Here is a 17,741-nt window from a genome sequence, read left to right as displayed (position 1 = left end):
TCACCCCTAAAAGAAGAGGTGACATCACTTCATGTTTATTTGTGGCCTCACCCCCTCCAGGGCCAGTCTTGCTGCTGTCACTTTGTTGGTATTAAAGAAAAATAACCCCTGAGGATATGATTGCTGAAGAGGAACCATTCGACTTTATCAAGAACAGCAGGGAATCAATAATGAAAGTTTATAACGGGTAAAACTACAAGATACATGGACAATAAGGGCACTAATGAAATGACCACTAAGAACATTAATCTCATTTTTATTGAATTAAAAACTGTCTAGAGACAAGTGGAAAAAATAATTTATTGCGGGTTCTCTTACACATGAACATGGAACATTTATACATATATTGATGTGCTGATAGGAAATACTAAATTTAAAGACAAACATCTTTACACAAAAGTACTCTATTTTAGAAAGATAGATATTAATAAATTATCAGATATTTAAGAATAACAAGCCAATGATTCCAACAGGAATGCATTCTATGTCAAAATTAAAGTGACTTCTATGAACCTGATGCCCTGTATATAATCATGTTCTTGTAAGCTATGAAAAAGGAGCTTATTTCTGGGAATAAAAGGCCAGGAGGGGCTCTGACTACGAAGAGCTTCCAGCTTTATCTTTGGATGTAGTTTAGCCCCTAAAAGTTATCCCAAGCTAATGTAATAGCTCATGAAACAGTGCCGCTTTCTCTAATAGCTGCATGTGGTTAATGAAATTTGTAATACAAGGGCTATAATGCAAAAGATAGCACTTTAGAGGTATTAGAATTGCCACAGGATTTGACTGAGTGACCGAATGGCTTAATAACAGAAAAGCATATTCTCTATTTCTGGAGGAAAATGAGCATAATTCAAAAGAGTCACTATTTTCTTAGCCTACTATAGCATATTCTTATTTGGAGAGTCTAAAAATAAACTGCATTTTTTTTTTCGAAAATTCTGAATTCACTCCTTTAGAAAATGATTTCTATAATGCTATCCACCAACATGATAAAACTCTTTTATATGTTACAGTCATTAATATAGAGAGAGCAATAGATAGATTTGGGAAAACCACAGTATGTGTACACATGGCCAAATACTGTTCAGTGTCATTTCATAAAATTCAACAAATATTTATTGGGTGCCTACTACTTGCAAATCACCATGTTGGGCAATGCTTGTAGCAGCTTTTAAGACACAGGAAGCTCACATCATCCACAAAGCCAAACTTCAGATAATATGCTAAACCTTGATCAAAAGCAGAGCTAACGTTGAATAATGAATAAGGAAAAGGGTACTTAGGAGAAAGGCTTGGGAAAATTAAAAAGGACCAAGGAAATAACCACTTCTAGGCTTGACATGTATTAGGGGGTAACAGGACCTCCTTTCCATCCTCTTCACCCCACAGTCCGAGATTCAGTTATCATCCTTCTGTGTTTCCTTGAAAAAGTGGAAGAAATAAGGGGTTAATTTTCAGTAATCATAGAGTTGCTAGTTGTCCCCCAAATATATTCTTCCCTTATTTTTTTTAAATAAAAGTGGTATCTGTGTTCATTTCTACAGTTTTTCTAAGTCATTCCCATTGTCACTCTGGATAAAACAGAACCGCCCAACTAAAAATGAGAAACACTTGAGGTAGAGTTTAACTTATCAGGATAACATCAATAGGCATGCCAGCCCAGAAGTAAATTATTTAAAGTAAAAACAGTGAAAAGAAGATAAAGATAAATATTTCCAAATGCAGCATTCCATTCCTTTCAGGACTTCTACTCTAAAAGCATTTTTTGGGAATGTGTATATTCAGGAAAAGAGACAAAGTCAAGGAGTCTCACCCTGGAAAGAGCCGATGCATCAATGGGGAACAGACTATCAAACTTGTTACTGATGCAACCACCTGGGGGTGGGGACAAGGTGAGGCAGGACCTTAGTGTCATGAGCCATCCAGTGTCATGGTCACAGGACTCCAGTGTTCTGAGGTCCCCTCTAGCCTGTGGGGTCTTGCCGGATCATTGAGATTCCGGTAAAGTACAAACCACTCTCCTTTCTAGGAAAAACACATGAGAGGCTAGGAGGTCCAAAGATCCTCAAACATGACAGCTTGGCCCTTAGAAAGATCTGGAAGTTTATGGTTAAGCAACCTCCCCTGAATGCAGTCCTGGCTCAGCCCTGCTGGTGACCTGAGCACAGCTGAGGGCACTGGTGAAGAGGCCAGGGTGGCCCTGCCCAGCCTGCTCACCTTCTGTGTTGGAGCCAGATTACAGAGGAAGAACACCAACCAAGTCTTCTCCATCTAATGCTTTTGTTTTTAATTTCATTACAGACAGGAGCCGGCAACCATAAAGTATCTCTCAAGAAGTTTGTATTGTTCTGACTCATTAATGGATCAGTATTTCTGCTGCTTTACTTAAGAATTCATGTAAGAATTCTTTGCAAATGAAACATATTTGTCAGTGATTATGATTTAGCTCCCAATATACTCTGTCTTTAAAAAGGAATTACACTCCTATTAGTCATACCTCTGTTCCTGTATTTTTTCTGGACAAAAACCAAACTTGCATTGGCTCTTTTTTGCCCTTCATGGACACTGGGCCTCTGTGCTCCAAGTGGAATTGTGGGTCTGAATTTTCAGATGTCATAAGACACCTAAAAGACAAAGGACAGAGAGAGAAGTGTGGAGTATGGCTGAACAGAGGAAGTGACACACACCAACGTTATAAATTGAGACAGGAAGGACATGTAATAAGTTATCTAAAGGTACCTCAAATTTTTAGTAACAATAACCATACCAGAAATTCTTAAAATGGTATAGAATCATGGAAATAATGATGCAATCTTCTCAAATAAAAAAGTAAATAATCCTAAGAGCAGAGGTGATAACTCTCAAAGGTAATAAAATCATCTGGAGAGTTAAACCATATTCAAAGAGACATTTTTCAAATCAGTAAATACAAAGGCATGTTCTCTTACCTGTATGTATATTCAGACACATTTATTTTTCCTTTTTCTCCAGTGGTTTCTGTTCTGCTTGTGAGGTTGACAGTATTTCCAAAAAGACAATACCGAGGCATCCTCTGTCCTATGACGCCAGTAACTACCTCCCCAGTGTGAATCCCTATTGTTATCTGCAGAAATCAAAGCTCTGTTTCACAAATGCAGTAATACTAATTTTTTCTTATTTTATATTACAGAATAATAGAAAGTCATCATATGAAAACCATAGAATTCTCTAGAACTCCAAGTTTTTACAAGCAAAATCAAAAGCTCTCACAAAATCTGTCTTTCAAGAGAAACATTCTTTTCTTCAAGTTTGAGGCTTTCAAAGATGTGAATCTGGCAACTTCAGGAGACACAGGACAGAGATTTTTAAAAATCAAGCAGAAGGGACAGGAGGTTTTATCTCATCCTCATGACTTTCAGTCTGTGGAGTAAAGTACGTTACTTCAAATAGGTGGACAGTTTTCCCATGTTTATGGAAGAATGGAATACAATGGGTTCAGTAAAACATTAGTCTTTGTTCATTCGGATGACCAACAGGCACATGAAAAGATTTCAACATCAACAATTATTGGAGAAACACAAATCAAAACCACAATGAGGTACCACCTCACACTGGTCAGAATGATCATCATTAAAAAGTCTGCAAATAATAAATGCTGGAGAGATGTGGAGAAAAAGAAGCCCTCCTTTACAGTTGATGGGAATGTAAACTGGTGTAGCCACTTTGGAAAGCAGTATAGAGGTTCCTCAAAAACTAAAAATAGAACCACCATATGATCCAGCAATCCAACTCCTGGGCCTATATCTGGAGAAAACTCTTATTTCAAAGAGATAAACACACCCCTATGTTCATAGCAGCACTATTTAAAATAGCCAAGACTTGGAAATAACCTAAATGTCCATCAACAGATGAATAAACAAGATGTGGTGTATATACAATATATATACAATGGAATGCTATACAGCCATAAAAAGGAATGAAGTAATGCCATTTGCAGAACATGAATGGACCTAGAGATTATTATACTAAGTCAAAAAGAAAAAGATAGGAGTTCCTGTCATGGCTCAGTGGTTAACAAATCTGACTGGGAACCATGAGGTTGTGGGTCCGATCCCTGGCCCCACTCAGTGGGTTAAGGATCCAGCATTGCCATGAACTGTGGTGTAGGTTGCAGACGCGGCTCGGATCCCATGTTGCCGTGGCTCTGGCATAGGCCAGTGGCTACAGCTCTGATTAGACTTCTAGCCTGGGAACCTCCATATGCTATGAGTGTGGCCCTAGAAAATACATAAAAAGATAAAAAAAAAGAGAGAGAGAGAGAAAGATAAATGCCATATGGTTATCACTTATATGTGCAATCTAAAGTATGACACAAATGAATTTATTTCCAATACATAAACAGACTCACATAGAAAATAAATATATGGTTACCAAAGGGGAAATGAGTGGAGGAGGAATAAATTATGAATTTAGTATTAACATATACACAGTCATATATAAAACATAAATAAAAAGGTCCTACGGTATAGCACGGGGAAATATATTGAGTAGCCTATAATAAAGCATAATGAAAAATATGGAAAAATATTATATAGATAGATAGATAGATAGATATAGATACATCTTAATTGCTGTTCTATACACCAGAAACTAACACAACATTGTAAATCAACTAGACATCAATTAAAAAACATGTATTAGTCTTTGTTGTCATGATGTTCTAATCAATAATCAGCTGGTCAGGAATATAAATCAGTTGGTCTACACCATCACTGTAATATTTGTTTTATTTACTAACCTGAACCGATTCACCATCTACTTGAACTTGGCCAGCAATCTCCATCATGTCCAAGGCCAGATGGCAAATGGATCTTGCGTGGTGGATGCATGGTTCTGGTAAACCACTCACTGTCATGTACTTATCACCAACGGTTTCCACCTAATCAAGCACATACATTTAAACATTCATTGGTTAGTACAAACATGACTGCTTCATTTGCTGCACTTATACAAAAAATACTTTTTCAATGCTATTGGTAATATTAAATTTTCCTCCCCTGAATTCTCTCAAAATGCTAATACATTAAACTCCAACAAGCACAAACCTTGTCGTTATTCAAAATGTACACACCTGGTACGTGACGTCTTTGCTGACAGGCAGGTACAAACACATTATTTTTCCTCTAGTAAGTTCTATTTTCTCAACTCGAATACCCTTTTAATCCAGTAGGACAATTTATTACCCTATTTCCTCCTAAAATAGTGATGGTCTGATGGACTAAAGAGCCACTGCCTGAAGTTCAGTGATTTATCCTGGTCATTAACCATTTATTTTTATGATGTGCTCACCAAGTGTTACATTGTACCTCAGAAAATGACTATAACATAAATGGTCCTTGTGGAACTTATATTACTCCAGATGTCTGGGGGTGGTTGAGCTCCCATTCTTGCCTTTATGAAGCAATATTTCACTGACATCATTTCTCCAATATTATATTTGTTTTTAATTGAAACAAAGTGCAGAGATGCCTTATTAATGTTTATCTTCAAGTTAATATTTTTGAAAAGCAGATCTGAGTGCCCAGCGCCCTTCTCATGCTCTGTGACTCCTTCACTGAGCAAATCCTTTCTACATTTCAGTAAGAATGTCTCTTGCATAGCACAGAAACAAATGCTCTGTTTATATTCTGTGTGTAAACCACCTGCATGGATTTATTCCTGTTAGTGAAAAAGAAGCTGCTGAATATTTTCACTAGAGAATTATCTGCTCTATTCATTTGGGTTACACGGAAGAGAATGTTTTAGAACAAGAGGTAATTATTTGAGAAAACGGTAAATAATGATGGCGTGAGAGCTGATAGTACCAGAGCTTCAGGGTGACAGTCAGGGAACAGTGACTACAGGGCCTCTGGAAGGTGGGGTCTGAAAATGCAGAATAATGAAAGCATGGCGTGAGGATGGGATCTGGACTTGCCTTATAAACAAATGGGTTTTTCCGGGAATCTGTCAGCGTGTCAAATCTGGTGTAGAGGTCATTGAGAAGGTTGACAATCTTCATGGCCCCTTCCCCAGAGGCATGCTTGCTACAGAAGGTGTTGAAGCCCACAATACCACTGAAGAGGATGGTCACATTGTCGTATCTCTTCGCAGGCACTGGACGCTTGTGCCTCAGCTCATTAGCAACAGATGGAGGAAGGACCGAATACAGCAACCTGTCCAGTAGGGGGAGGACAGAGCCACAGTGAGATGCTGAGAAGAGCCTTACTGCTTCCACCACCCACTCTATGGAACTCCAGTGCCATTAGCCCTATAAGGGCCTGGGTTTGGGTAGGAACCATTACCAGCCATATTCATAAGTAAAGTCCAGAAAATATAAATAATTTGTCCTAATCACATAAAACGTCCCCAAATCAATTTTTTTTTGGTCTTTTTAGGGCCACACACGGCATATGGAATTTCCCAGGCTAGGGGTCAAATCAGAGCTGTAGCAGCCAGCCTACACCACAGCCACAGCAATGAGGGATCCAAGCTGCATCTGCAACCTACGCCATAGCTCACTGAAAAGCCAAATCCTTAACCCACTGAGCGAGGCCAGGGCTCCAACTCGCATTCTCATGGATATTAGTCAGGTTTGTTATTGCTGAGCTATGATAACTCCTTCATGGCAGTCTTAATTTAAGAAATTTCCACAACTACTCTGCCTTCAGCAACCACTACCCTGATCAGTCAGCAGCCATCGACATTAAAAAAAATAAATAAATAAGCCAAACAAATAAATAAACTAAACAGAGGACTGACAACAGCAAGTCAAGGCTGTCACCTGCAGTTCTGTATTTTTTTTTTCTTTTTACAGCCATACCTGCAGCATATGGAAGTTCCCAGGCTAGGGGTTGAATTGGAGCTACAGCTGCTGCCTATACCACAGCCATAGTAATGCTAGATCCCAGCCACATCTGCAACCTACGTCGCAGCTCATGGCCATGATGGATCCTTAACCCATGGAGCGAGGACAGGGATTGAACCTGCATCCTTACAGACATTATGTTGGGTTCTTAACCTGCTGAGCCACAATGGGAACTCCTGTAGTCTTATATTTTGACCCTTCTACTGTGACATTCATAGGATGAAAGTTGTCATTCCAGCATTTAGCACTGTATGAATACCACAGAACCAAGGACATGACACCTCTCTGGGCCAAGTCATCCACTTCAATGTTTGTCATCTAACGTGAACAGAAGCAGATTTCCCCAGCAAGGACCTGCTGTCTGGCATGCACCATACTTAACACCTTGTGATAATCTATGAAGGATGAGGTCTTAGACAGAATAGACCTCTCTCTCTCTCTCTCTCTCTCTCTATATATATATATATATATATATATATATATATATATATGTGTGTGTGTGTGTGTGTGTGTATGTATATATATATATATCTGAATCACTTTGCTGTACACCCAAAACAAACACAACTTTGTACATCAACTATACTCCAAAAAAAAAAGAGAGAGAGAGAGAGAGAGAGAAAGAAAACAGAGAAAGAAAAAAAGAAGCAGATTTCCCTGTCTCATTCCTGCCTCACTCCTTCATGGAAGAAACTGATAAAGCAAGTGAAATATGGTCTAGGCAAGAAAAGAGTTTGTTTCCATTGACAACACTAAGACCACTCTGATGACACCAGGGGATGGCCGGAGGGGACAGAGAAGAGTGGCAAGCGTGCAGGAGGGGATGAAAGCTTGAGAGAGAAGCAGGGAAATGGAACATAGGAGACCTGATGGTCTCCTGGTCATGATGACCCAGAAGAACAAATAACACCTGTGAGCCTTTCTTCCCTAGGTCAGATGGTGTCCACTGCTAAGCTGAAGGTGCACAATGGAGCTGAGGACTCATTTTCCTAACCTTCATGGAATTTCACCATTCTTTCATTTTTCACTTTCAGAGAACATTTCGTAAAATATTTTAAAGCTCCATTTGAATTCAAAACCTTAGAACCTTTCACTTCAAAAAATCAATAGTCAATGTTTATAACACAACCACCTTGAAGACCAACTATCAACAAAAATGAAACCTGGATGGTTTTCTAATTTAACACCTGAAGCAGGCTACTGAGTAACTCCAACTTACAAATTCATATGACTTTGAGCCTTAGTCCTAAGTACTATCTTACAAGCTCTATAAAATATGTTATTTTTCATGGAGGAAATTGTACCAAATACTAATAAAATATATATTTTGAGTTATTTTTTGAACAGTAGGAGGAATGTGAACTGCCTGCCCCATCCCATATATTTTCAGAAATTCACAAAATACCTGGAAAGAATAGGTATTCAGTTTAGGGCCATGAGGAAAGGGGTCTCAGAGAAACTATAGCTTTCAGTTTCATTATACATATGCAGGTCAAGTGAGGAAAAAGCTATGGATAAAGACAAACATTTAAAGGCAGAGAAAATGGAACCCTCTTACACTGTTGGTGGGAAGGTAAATTGGTTCAATTATTACAGAAAACAGTATGGCGGTTCCTCAAAAAACTAAAAATAGAACTGCCATAAGTTCCAGCAATCCCATTCCTAGGCATCTATCTGGAGAAGCCTATAATTCAAAAAGATACATGCATCCCAACATTCACTGCATCACTCTTTACAAGAGCCAAGACATGGAAACAATGTGAATGTCCATTGACAGAGGAATGGATAAAGAAGAAGTGGTATATATATATACAATGGAATATTATTCAGCCATAAAGAAGAATGAAATAATGCCATTTGCAGCAACATGCATGGATCTAGAAATTATGATACTCAGCGAAGTTAGTGAAAGACAAACACCATATGATATCACTTATATGTGAAATCTAAAAAGGGAAGAACAGAAACAGACTTACAGACTTTGAGAACTTATGGTTACCATAGGGAACAGGTAGTGGGGAGGGATAGACTGAGGGTATGGGATTGGCAAATGCACCCTAAGGTATATGGAATGATTGGCTGACGGGGACCTGCTGTGTAGCACAGGGAACTCTATCCAGTATTCTGAGATAACCTATGCGGGAAAAGAATCTGAAAGAGAATGGATGTGTGTTTGTGTATAACTGAATAACTCTGCTATACAGCAGAAATTGTCAGAACTTTGTAAATCAACTATACATCAATAAAACTTTAAAAAATAAAAAAATGCATTTTTCCATCCATCTATGCTGTCAATAAATAGTTAACTGATGTATTTATGTGAGGGTGCAACATCCATCTATGGGCAACAACACATGATAAATGCAAGATGAGTATAGGAAGTGATGTTGTTACCAATACCATGGTGTTAGCATGAAATATTTCTTACAGGAAGGAAGATAGTTCAGTTCTCCAATGAGAGAGATTACTATTGAAACCAAGCAGGACCCTATGGTCCTTCTCCTGCCATATCCTCTGCCTGACTTTTGTCTGTAGGAAAACTTTAGTCAAAGAATAAGTTTAAATCAGAGAAGTGGAAAGATATAGGAGCAAAGGAAAATAGTCAAATGAGACTATACAATAATAGTCTAGTCACTAAACAAAGTCAAGGACCTTTAGTTCCTCCCTCGAGGGCTCTAGATAATATTCTGAGCCATGTATTGTGAGCTGTCTTATAAAAATTGAAACCCACACCAGGTAGAAGAAATGAACTACATGACAACCAGACTATTGCCATGTCATAAGCTGCCACAATTCCAAGAACTGGCTGCAAAGAAATGGAAACAAACTGACCCAAGAACTGAAGATGAACTGTATTTAAAACAATCAAGATGACGCTGGTCAGACCAAGGCATGACCCATTTCGGAGTTCCTGTCATGGCTCAGCAGTTAACGAACCCAACTAGTATCCATGAGGATGCAGGTTTGATACCTGGCCTTGCTCAGTGGGTTAAGGATCTGGCGTTGCCATGAGTTGTGGTGTAGGTCACAGACACAGCTTGGATCCCATGTTGCTGTGGCTGTGGTTTGTGCCAGCAGCTACATCTCTGATTTGCTAGCCTGGAAACTTCCATATGCCATGAGTGTGGCCCTAAAAAGACAAAAAAAGAAAAAGGCGTGACCAATTTCAAGAGGACTGTCAGAGCTGACTGTGCTGTTTCTGCATATAGCCCCTCCCTCCATCTAAGAAAGTTCTTGCCCACTGGTTGTCACTGTGGGGAGTCAGCTTTTGGATGGGAGCCTGCCCTCCCCTTCAGTTGCTGGCATCCAAAATAAAGCAAACTCCTTTCCACCAACCATGTACCTTTATTGGCTTTAGAGCAGTGAGAAGCCAGACCCCACCTTCAATAACGCTATTATACAAGAGTTAAAAATGAACACATAAGACCATGTGTAAAATTACCTTATGAAAGTCAGTGATTTCGTGCTTTTACCTAATATACTTGATCCAAGCCAATTAATATGAATGATGTGTATTTGTTTAAATGAATTACTTGAAAAGAAAATGGTATCTTAAATGTTACTTGCCCATTTCATAATTAATCCACTATGCATAAAAAAGTAATTATTTTATATTTTGATACTTTTGTACATTATGCCATGACAGTTGTAGTTGTTGTCATTACAGATGACACCACAGTCTATCAGAACCCTATCTGCCAAACCCTAAAATAAATTTGGAGTCCAAGAAGAACAATTGTTTAAAATTTAAAATTTAATGGACATTTCTAAGTTCAGTGTCACCTGCAGCACATGGGCAGCCTCGGCACATAGAAGATGCTCAGTACATACCTCTTGTGTGAAGAAATGAATGAATGGGTAGTTGTATTTTTTTTATGGCAACACCCGAGACATATGGAAGTTCCTGGGCCAGAGACTGAATCCAAGCTGCAGCTGCAACCCTATAGCTGGATCCTGGATCCTTTTAACCCACTGAGCCAGGATGAGGATCGAACCCGAATCTCCATGACCTAAGCCACTGCAGTCAGATTCTTAACCCACTGTGCCATGGTGGGATCTATGATAGTTGGATTTTAAATATGCACTTGAATTATTCTAATGGTTTTCAGAGGCATGCTTTGGTGTATGCATATTCTTTCAACTTGGTTTATAAAATTAGGAGATATATCCTTATTACTATTAAAACTGATTTATTTCTGTGTACATGTATTTAAATGATGTGGAAGATAAAGTTTATCTCCTACTCCAGGCCTATGATGGGTCCCATGCCTTGCAGTCTTGGTAATAGGGAAGAACCTCTGTATTCCATCACAAGTTAAGCACTAAAGAGATGCTGCCTATAAGCTTAAATTACACATAATGGCCCACCTCCGGGAACTCTGCCTCCCAGGTGATAAGCATTAAACTAAATACCTTTGTTTAGCTCATAGGAAACATTCTGATCCATGAACAACTGCAGGAAGGAAGAAATTCACACACCCCTTCTGGAGGCTGACGAGAACCAGGAAATGTCTGACTTTGCTCCCTTCCCTTTTAGTATAAAAATCTTGAACTCTAACTTGGGCAGGATAGTTTTTTAGGACAGGAGTCCACCATTTCTCAGTCTGCTGGCCTTCTGAATAAAGTTGCTATTCCTTGCCCCAACACCTGTCTCTCAATTTAATGGCGTGTTGTGCAGTAAGAAGTATGAACTTGGACTCAGTAAAGTCTGATTGTCAATCCTAGGTACAGTAGGGTCACTATCTACCATGCATGACAGCTGTGCCCCTCTTTAACCACAAGGTAACATTCTTACGTGTCTGTCTTTTTCTTTTCATCTTCCAGGGCTCTTAATGTGAGCTGCAGCCTGTCTGTAAGGATTTCCAGTTCTTGGGTCAGTTTGTACTCCTCTCTGAACTGTTCACCCAGAAGAACGAGATCACGGGTGGCATCATGCAAAGGGATGTCACTCAGATACAGCCCTCGCCTCGTCAGATCATCCAGGTTCATCACACTGTTAGAGGGAGGATGAAGAAAGTCAGTCCCCATGTGTCCCCATGGCAACACTGACCCTGGTTCCTTCCAAGCAGTCTAATCCTGCCATCTCCTGCCATTCAAATAGGCAGGCTAGAGAGAAGAAAATTCAGAGAAAAGCAAGAGGGGTATTGGAGTTCCCATCATGGCTCAGTGGTTAACAAATCCGACTGGGAACCATGAGGTTGCAGGTTCGATCCCTGGCCTTGCTCAGTGGGTTAAGGATCCGGCATTGACGTGAGGCATGGTGTAGGTTGCAGACGTGGCTCGGATCCAGCATTGCAGTGGCTCTGGCGTTGGCCAGCGTCTATAGCTCCGATTCGCCCCCTGACCGGGGAACTTCCATATGCTGTGGGAGCAGCCCAAGAAATGGCAAAAAGACAAAAAAAAAAAAAAAGCAAGAGAGGTATTATTTCATTGTCGATATTTAAGAATCTATCAAAGACCAGTGAACTTGAAATTTTGCCAAATTGCATGTTTTGAAGCATAAGCCTAAACTGAAAGATAATGTGAAAAGCTGCCCAAGAAACTTGCTCAGGTTTTAACACAAGGCTGTTGCTTATTATTGCCACAATTTTTTGTCATTATAAAGAAATGAAGAAAATGCTGTATTTTACTCTTTTCTGTTTTTCTTGTTTTTTTTGTTTTTTTTTTTTTGTTTTTTTTTGTTTTTTTTAAATAGCTGCTCCTGCAGCATATGGACATTCCTGGGCTAGGGGTTGAATCTGAGCTATAGCTGCCAGCCACAGCCACAGCCACAGCCACAGCCACACCGGATCTGAGCCACATCTGCAACCTACCCCACAGCTTGCAGCAATGCTAGATCCTTAACCCACTGAAAGAGACCAGAGAGTGAACCCACATCCTCAGGCACACTATGTCTGGTTCTTAACCCACTGACCACAGTGTAAACTCCAGATATTTACTCTTTTTAACAGAGGTAATAGTGTTTCTTTTGAGAAATAAGTTCATTGCTGCCTTATGGATTCTATGATTCTTGTAACTCGTTTTCTCTTTCATACACAATGATTAAAAGTTTACAACCAGATTTATGAGCCATCTTCAACATGAATTTTACCTACTCATGACATTCTAACATGCATTTCTGGCTCTAATTTCTTCTACTCTTATTTTCTTTGACTAATTTTTCTCATTTATTTGAAACATTACTTGTTCTTGATGAGTTTTCTGTGTCTTTGTAACAGATTATTTTTAGAACAACATAAGTCATTTTTAGAACAGCATAATATTTATTGACTCAGTGGTGATCTGGTAAGTAAAAAGTTGACTATTTTTTTAAAATTTATTCTCTTTTTTTTCACATTATAGAGATCAGCCAATACAGAAGGACCTTCAATTTATTCTTTGGTTAAAGTGTCTTAAGTTTATATTATTGGTTTGAATTCTTAAAACCTAAGCAATTCTGGTCATTCATAGTAACAATTTCCCTAAATGACATAATGACTTTACTGAAAAATTTTAGATTAATAAAATGCCTTGCTGCAATACATACTCAGCAGAAATGTTCATAAACCAGAGCAAAAATTAGCATGCCCATAGGGAAAAATAAAATGATCAGATTTTACTACTGATGTACATCCCTTAGGAAAGATCCTGGATCATCCATCAAATGGTTTATGGTTTACAAGACCTACCAATGAGCAGAGAAAAAAATGATTATAAGCTTAAAGTTAAAATGCTTATATTGTGTGAGGAAACTTAAATTATGTCTCATTGTCCTAAAAATGTATTATTACTTTAATGAGACATTAACTTTTTCCTAAATTTAAACTTCCATTTCAGAGTTATTCATTTTATAAGTAAAACTTCTTTGGTCAATTTCTTATTTAATGTGAGTACTGATTTTTCTATACACATGAGCAGGTTCCCATATGACAATCTGTGAGTGTGTCACTATGTAACCATATTTCTGCATACGGTAATTAGCAAATAGACTCCAAATTTCCCGTTTATGCTTCCGAAGAAACCTTTCTCTTCATGAATAGGAATTATTCCTATTGAGAAGCTGTCATTCTAAGGATGCTCAGCTTGAAAAGAGGCAGAAGGAAAAAAAACTTATTGACAGCAGATGAAGATATAGTTAGATCAGTATGCTATTAATAAAAATGTTTTTATTCCCTATCTTTGTCTCTTTTATTTTCATAATACATATTCTCAGGGAAAAATATCATCATTAGTCTTAAGTAGTCCTTAATACCATGCTAATTATTATCAAGGGCATTATTCCAAAATTCATTAGATTTTTCAGAAATTTTAAAACAATCTCTTGAAATAAAAAGTGATCATTTAGACTTATTTTATTTTATTTTATTCTTTTTATGGCCACACCTGTGGCATAGGAAGTTCCCAGGCTAGGGGTCAAATCAGAACCACATCTGCATGCTGCAGCTTTATGGCAACACCACATCCTTAACCTACTGAGCAAGGCCAGGAATTGAGCCTATATCCTTGCAGACACTGTGTCACACTCTTAACCTGCTAAGCCACAACAAGAACTCCTTAAATTAAATTTTTAATCAATAGTCTACCAAAACATGTTTTCTTGAGTATTACTACATAATATGTACATATTTTGGTTAAAGTTATAAATACACAAAATATAACAATTTTATAGTTGTCTATTTCTACTGTTCTAAAGTAAATTTGGATATCTGTTACTTATTCTGAATTCCCACACAGAGTTAGTAAAATGCTTTGTCAGATTGAGAAAATACCAATCTACGGTTTACTTCCCTCTGGTGTTTATCATGAATAAGACAATTTACATAAATTTTAACCTAATAATGTAGTATGAATAGTGTAAAATGGTGAATTATTTTAATATTTAAATACTTAAATATAAAATAGCTTAAATACAGAAATAATTATAAAAGTAATTTCTGGGCGCCAAATACACTCATGTATTTATGCCAGCATATCAGATGCTTTGCAGAATTGCTTTTCTACATGCTGCCTCTTTGGGAGGTAAAAAGCTACAGACTTAGCTAACTTCAGATTAGACATCCCATGGTCTGATGGCACAAGCACTCTGCAAATTAAGATGTGACAGATAAAACAGAATCCAGATTTCTTCCGAGTTTAGTACAGATGTTAAATGAAGTTATCCTTGTCACAGAGAGATGTATAACAAGTTGTAAAATCGAATTATGCTTTGTAGAACAGAAAAAAAAAATGTTACTGAATTCCTTTGTTAGAAAAAGATGGGTACTTACAGCCATTATAATGAATCTAGGAATGATTACCTTGGTGAACATAGAAAAAGTATGCTGTCTGCTTCAGGCAAGTAGATCATCTGACCCTTGAGCCGTAAGCAGCTGATCTCAGTACCTGTTAGTTCATCCTCACACTCTGATTTCTCCACATCCAACAATCCTTCCTTGAAAAGGCAAGACACAACTGTTAACTCATGTCCTTCTCCTTCTCTAAGTATTCAGCCAAGAAGGACACTCAGACCTCATGTCCACCAAACCATAAGGGAGAATACAAGTGCCAAGCAAAGGGAATTTCACCAGATCCATCATGTAAAAGGCAGAGTGGCTCTCTTACATGGTCCTGTAGAAGGACCAACTGACCACCTCCATCAAACCCAGAAAGACAATAGCTGTGCCACATTCACATTTTCATTGAAAGTATCTGCGAATCTTACTTCCGATTTTCCAGGATGCCTACAACATGGAATTCCAGGCTCTAGCAAAGACCAAGTATCTCCACGCCCCACCCCTATATTCACAGAGCAGCTAAAAGTTCCCAATACCATGTATGGGTTGTGGGGGGAGGTGGGAAGAAGGAGGAGATGCATGCTGTGGAGCACTTTGGCTACATTCGTCTTAAGAACAGAAATCAGAAGATCTGGGGACTACTTAAATTACCAACTGGGTGGAAATGTTATCACCTTTATTTCCCCATAAAAATGACATGGAGAGTAACAGATAAGTTAAGAAACAATAAATCAATGGCTTTGGGTAAAGTTAAAAAAATCTTTATTTGTTTCTGAGGACCCATGATTTATTTTATCAGTATAGTCTTTCCAAACTAATGCTGTAATCTGAAGGGATCAGTTAAAGAAATCGATTGGGTAAAATACTGAAAAAACTCCAGTGGAAACAGCTGTTTATTTGTTTTGTTCTTGTTTCACTTGTAATTTATTTTATTTTGATGAATATGATTTTCCAGTTATCCATTTACATTTCTTTTTATTTCTTTTTATTTTTATTAAAGTATAGTTGCTTTACAGTGTTGTGTCAGTTTCTGCTGTAAAGCATAGTGACTCAGTTTTATACACACACACACACACACATGCACACGCACACACACACACATATTCTTCTTCTCAGACTGTCTTCCATCATGGTCTACTCCAAGAGATTGGATACAGTTCCCTGTGCTGTACAGTAGGACCACACTGTTTATTTAAAAAAAAAAACTTTATTAGTTCTTCTGTTTTCTAAAACAGGACATTGTAAAAGATGTTAGTTTTATTAGAGGCAACTGGGCTGTCGGGGCAAGGGATTCTCAAAACTGACTTCTGTTCATCATAATCAGGGGATAGAAATCCTTGACCCCCTCAGGCAATGCCAAAATTAGCACTGTTGGCTTTGAAATAGGATTACCTTTGGGATCAGGTTTGATCTCTCTGTGCCTTCTCCACTGCACAGAATGGTACTGGAGCTAATTATCCCTGGGGAACACCTCTAACCCACTTCTTCATATTTACTGAACTAAGATCTTGATTACCTTGCTTCTCAATACGAAGACCGTATTGATGTGTGAGAGGATCCCATGGAAACTGATGTCGATGTGAGGACGAACCAGGGAGAAGACAGACAGAAGGCTGCAGTTCCCAGGCTGGAGCTAAAATGTAGATGACAAGGGAAGAGCACTTAATGAGTCGAAATAAGGAGTTCCGGCTGTGGCACAGTGGGTTATGGATCTGCTGTTGAGTCTTCAGCGGCCCAGCTCAGATTCAATCCCTGGCTCGGAAAATTCCATATGCCACAGGTGCAGCCAAAAAAAAGAAAAAAAAAAAGTGAGTCAAAATTAATTCTTATGATCTGATATTAGTTATTAGATTAAACCATCTCAAGAATATTTAAACAGAGAAAATCACAGTTATTCTGTAGGAAAGTTACCTTAGCAGTGAACTCACATCGTCACCTATGCAAGTCAGTAATTAAATGGACATCAAGTTGCTACATGAACATACCACCTAATATGGATTCAGATGACTAATATTCACACATCAGCTAAGCTAAGAGAAGAATCTTTGAGAAAAACAGGGTGGAATTTATCTTTTAAAATGTACCATAAGCTGTCCAATATCTATGGCTAAAATGAAATTTACACATATCAAAACCACCCACAAATACTAATAGTTTTATCAAGAGATGGCTAATTAATCATAACAGGTAAAGTGAATGCTTACAGTGGGCTGGACCCTGGACTAAATTTCGTGCACCCTCTAGCATCCTGTTATAACAAAGGGAGAAGAGGCAAAGAGAAGGAAGTGACACTTTTAAGGTAATCAATGGGGGAGACAGGGTAAGTGTAAGGGCCTAGCCCATTCTCTATTCTACTACAGACTGATGGCTTTATGCCAGATTCCATTTGAGTTAATCCCAAATTATTGTCCCCTTAATTACAAGCAAGAAGTATCTCTAGACACATGCCATGTGCAATTCCAAAAGTCAGAAGAGGACAGAAAATAGAGGGAGTGCCCATCGTGGCTCATTGGTAAACGAACCCAACTAATATCCATTTGGACGTGGGGTCCATCCTTGGCCTTGCTCAGTGGGTTAAGGATCCGGCATTGCCAAGAGCTGTG

The 17,741-nt window shown here is 38.4% G+C and overlaps 1 protein-coding gene across 4 annotated transcripts in view; it reads right to left on the bottom strand.

The window, feature by feature from the left end:
- Nucleotides 1-280: 280 nt before the first annotated feature.
- The window catches only part of GUCY1B1 (guanylate cyclase 1 soluble subunit beta 1), a 60,532-nt gene continuing 43,071 nt past the window's right edge, over nt 281-17,741 (bottom strand). For all 4 annotated transcript variants that reach the window (XM_047798854.1, XM_047798856.1, XM_047798855.1 and 1 more), the window contains 8 exons: nt 16,655-16,771; nt 15,163-15,296; nt 11,682-11,879; nt 5,957-6,194; nt 4,781-4,921; nt 2,952-3,106; nt 2,501-2,627; nt 281-1,424 (listed from right to left, as the gene is read on the bottom strand). In XM_047798854.1, the coding sequence (XP_047654810.1) occupies nt 1,401-1,424; nt 2,501-2,627; nt 2,952-3,106; nt 4,781-4,921; nt 5,957-6,194; nt 11,682-11,879; nt 15,163-15,296; nt 16,655-16,771 (1,134 nt within the window). In that variant the 3' untranslated portion in view covers nt 281-1,400. The remainder of the gene's footprint in view (nt 1,425-2,500; nt 2,628-2,951; nt 3,107-4,780; nt 4,922-5,956; nt 6,195-11,681; nt 11,880-15,162; nt 15,297-16,654; nt 16,772-17,741) is intronic.

This window comes from Phacochoerus africanus, chromosome 10, assembly GCF_016906955.1.
Source record: "Phacochoerus africanus isolate WHEZ1 chromosome 10, ROS_Pafr_v1, whole genome shotgun sequence".
Classification (NCBI taxonomy): Eukaryota; Metazoa; Chordata; class Mammalia; order Artiodactyla; family Suidae; genus Phacochoerus; species Phacochoerus africanus.
Note: the sequence above shows the minus strand (reverse complement) of the source record. Positions and strands in the feature narration are given on the sequence as shown.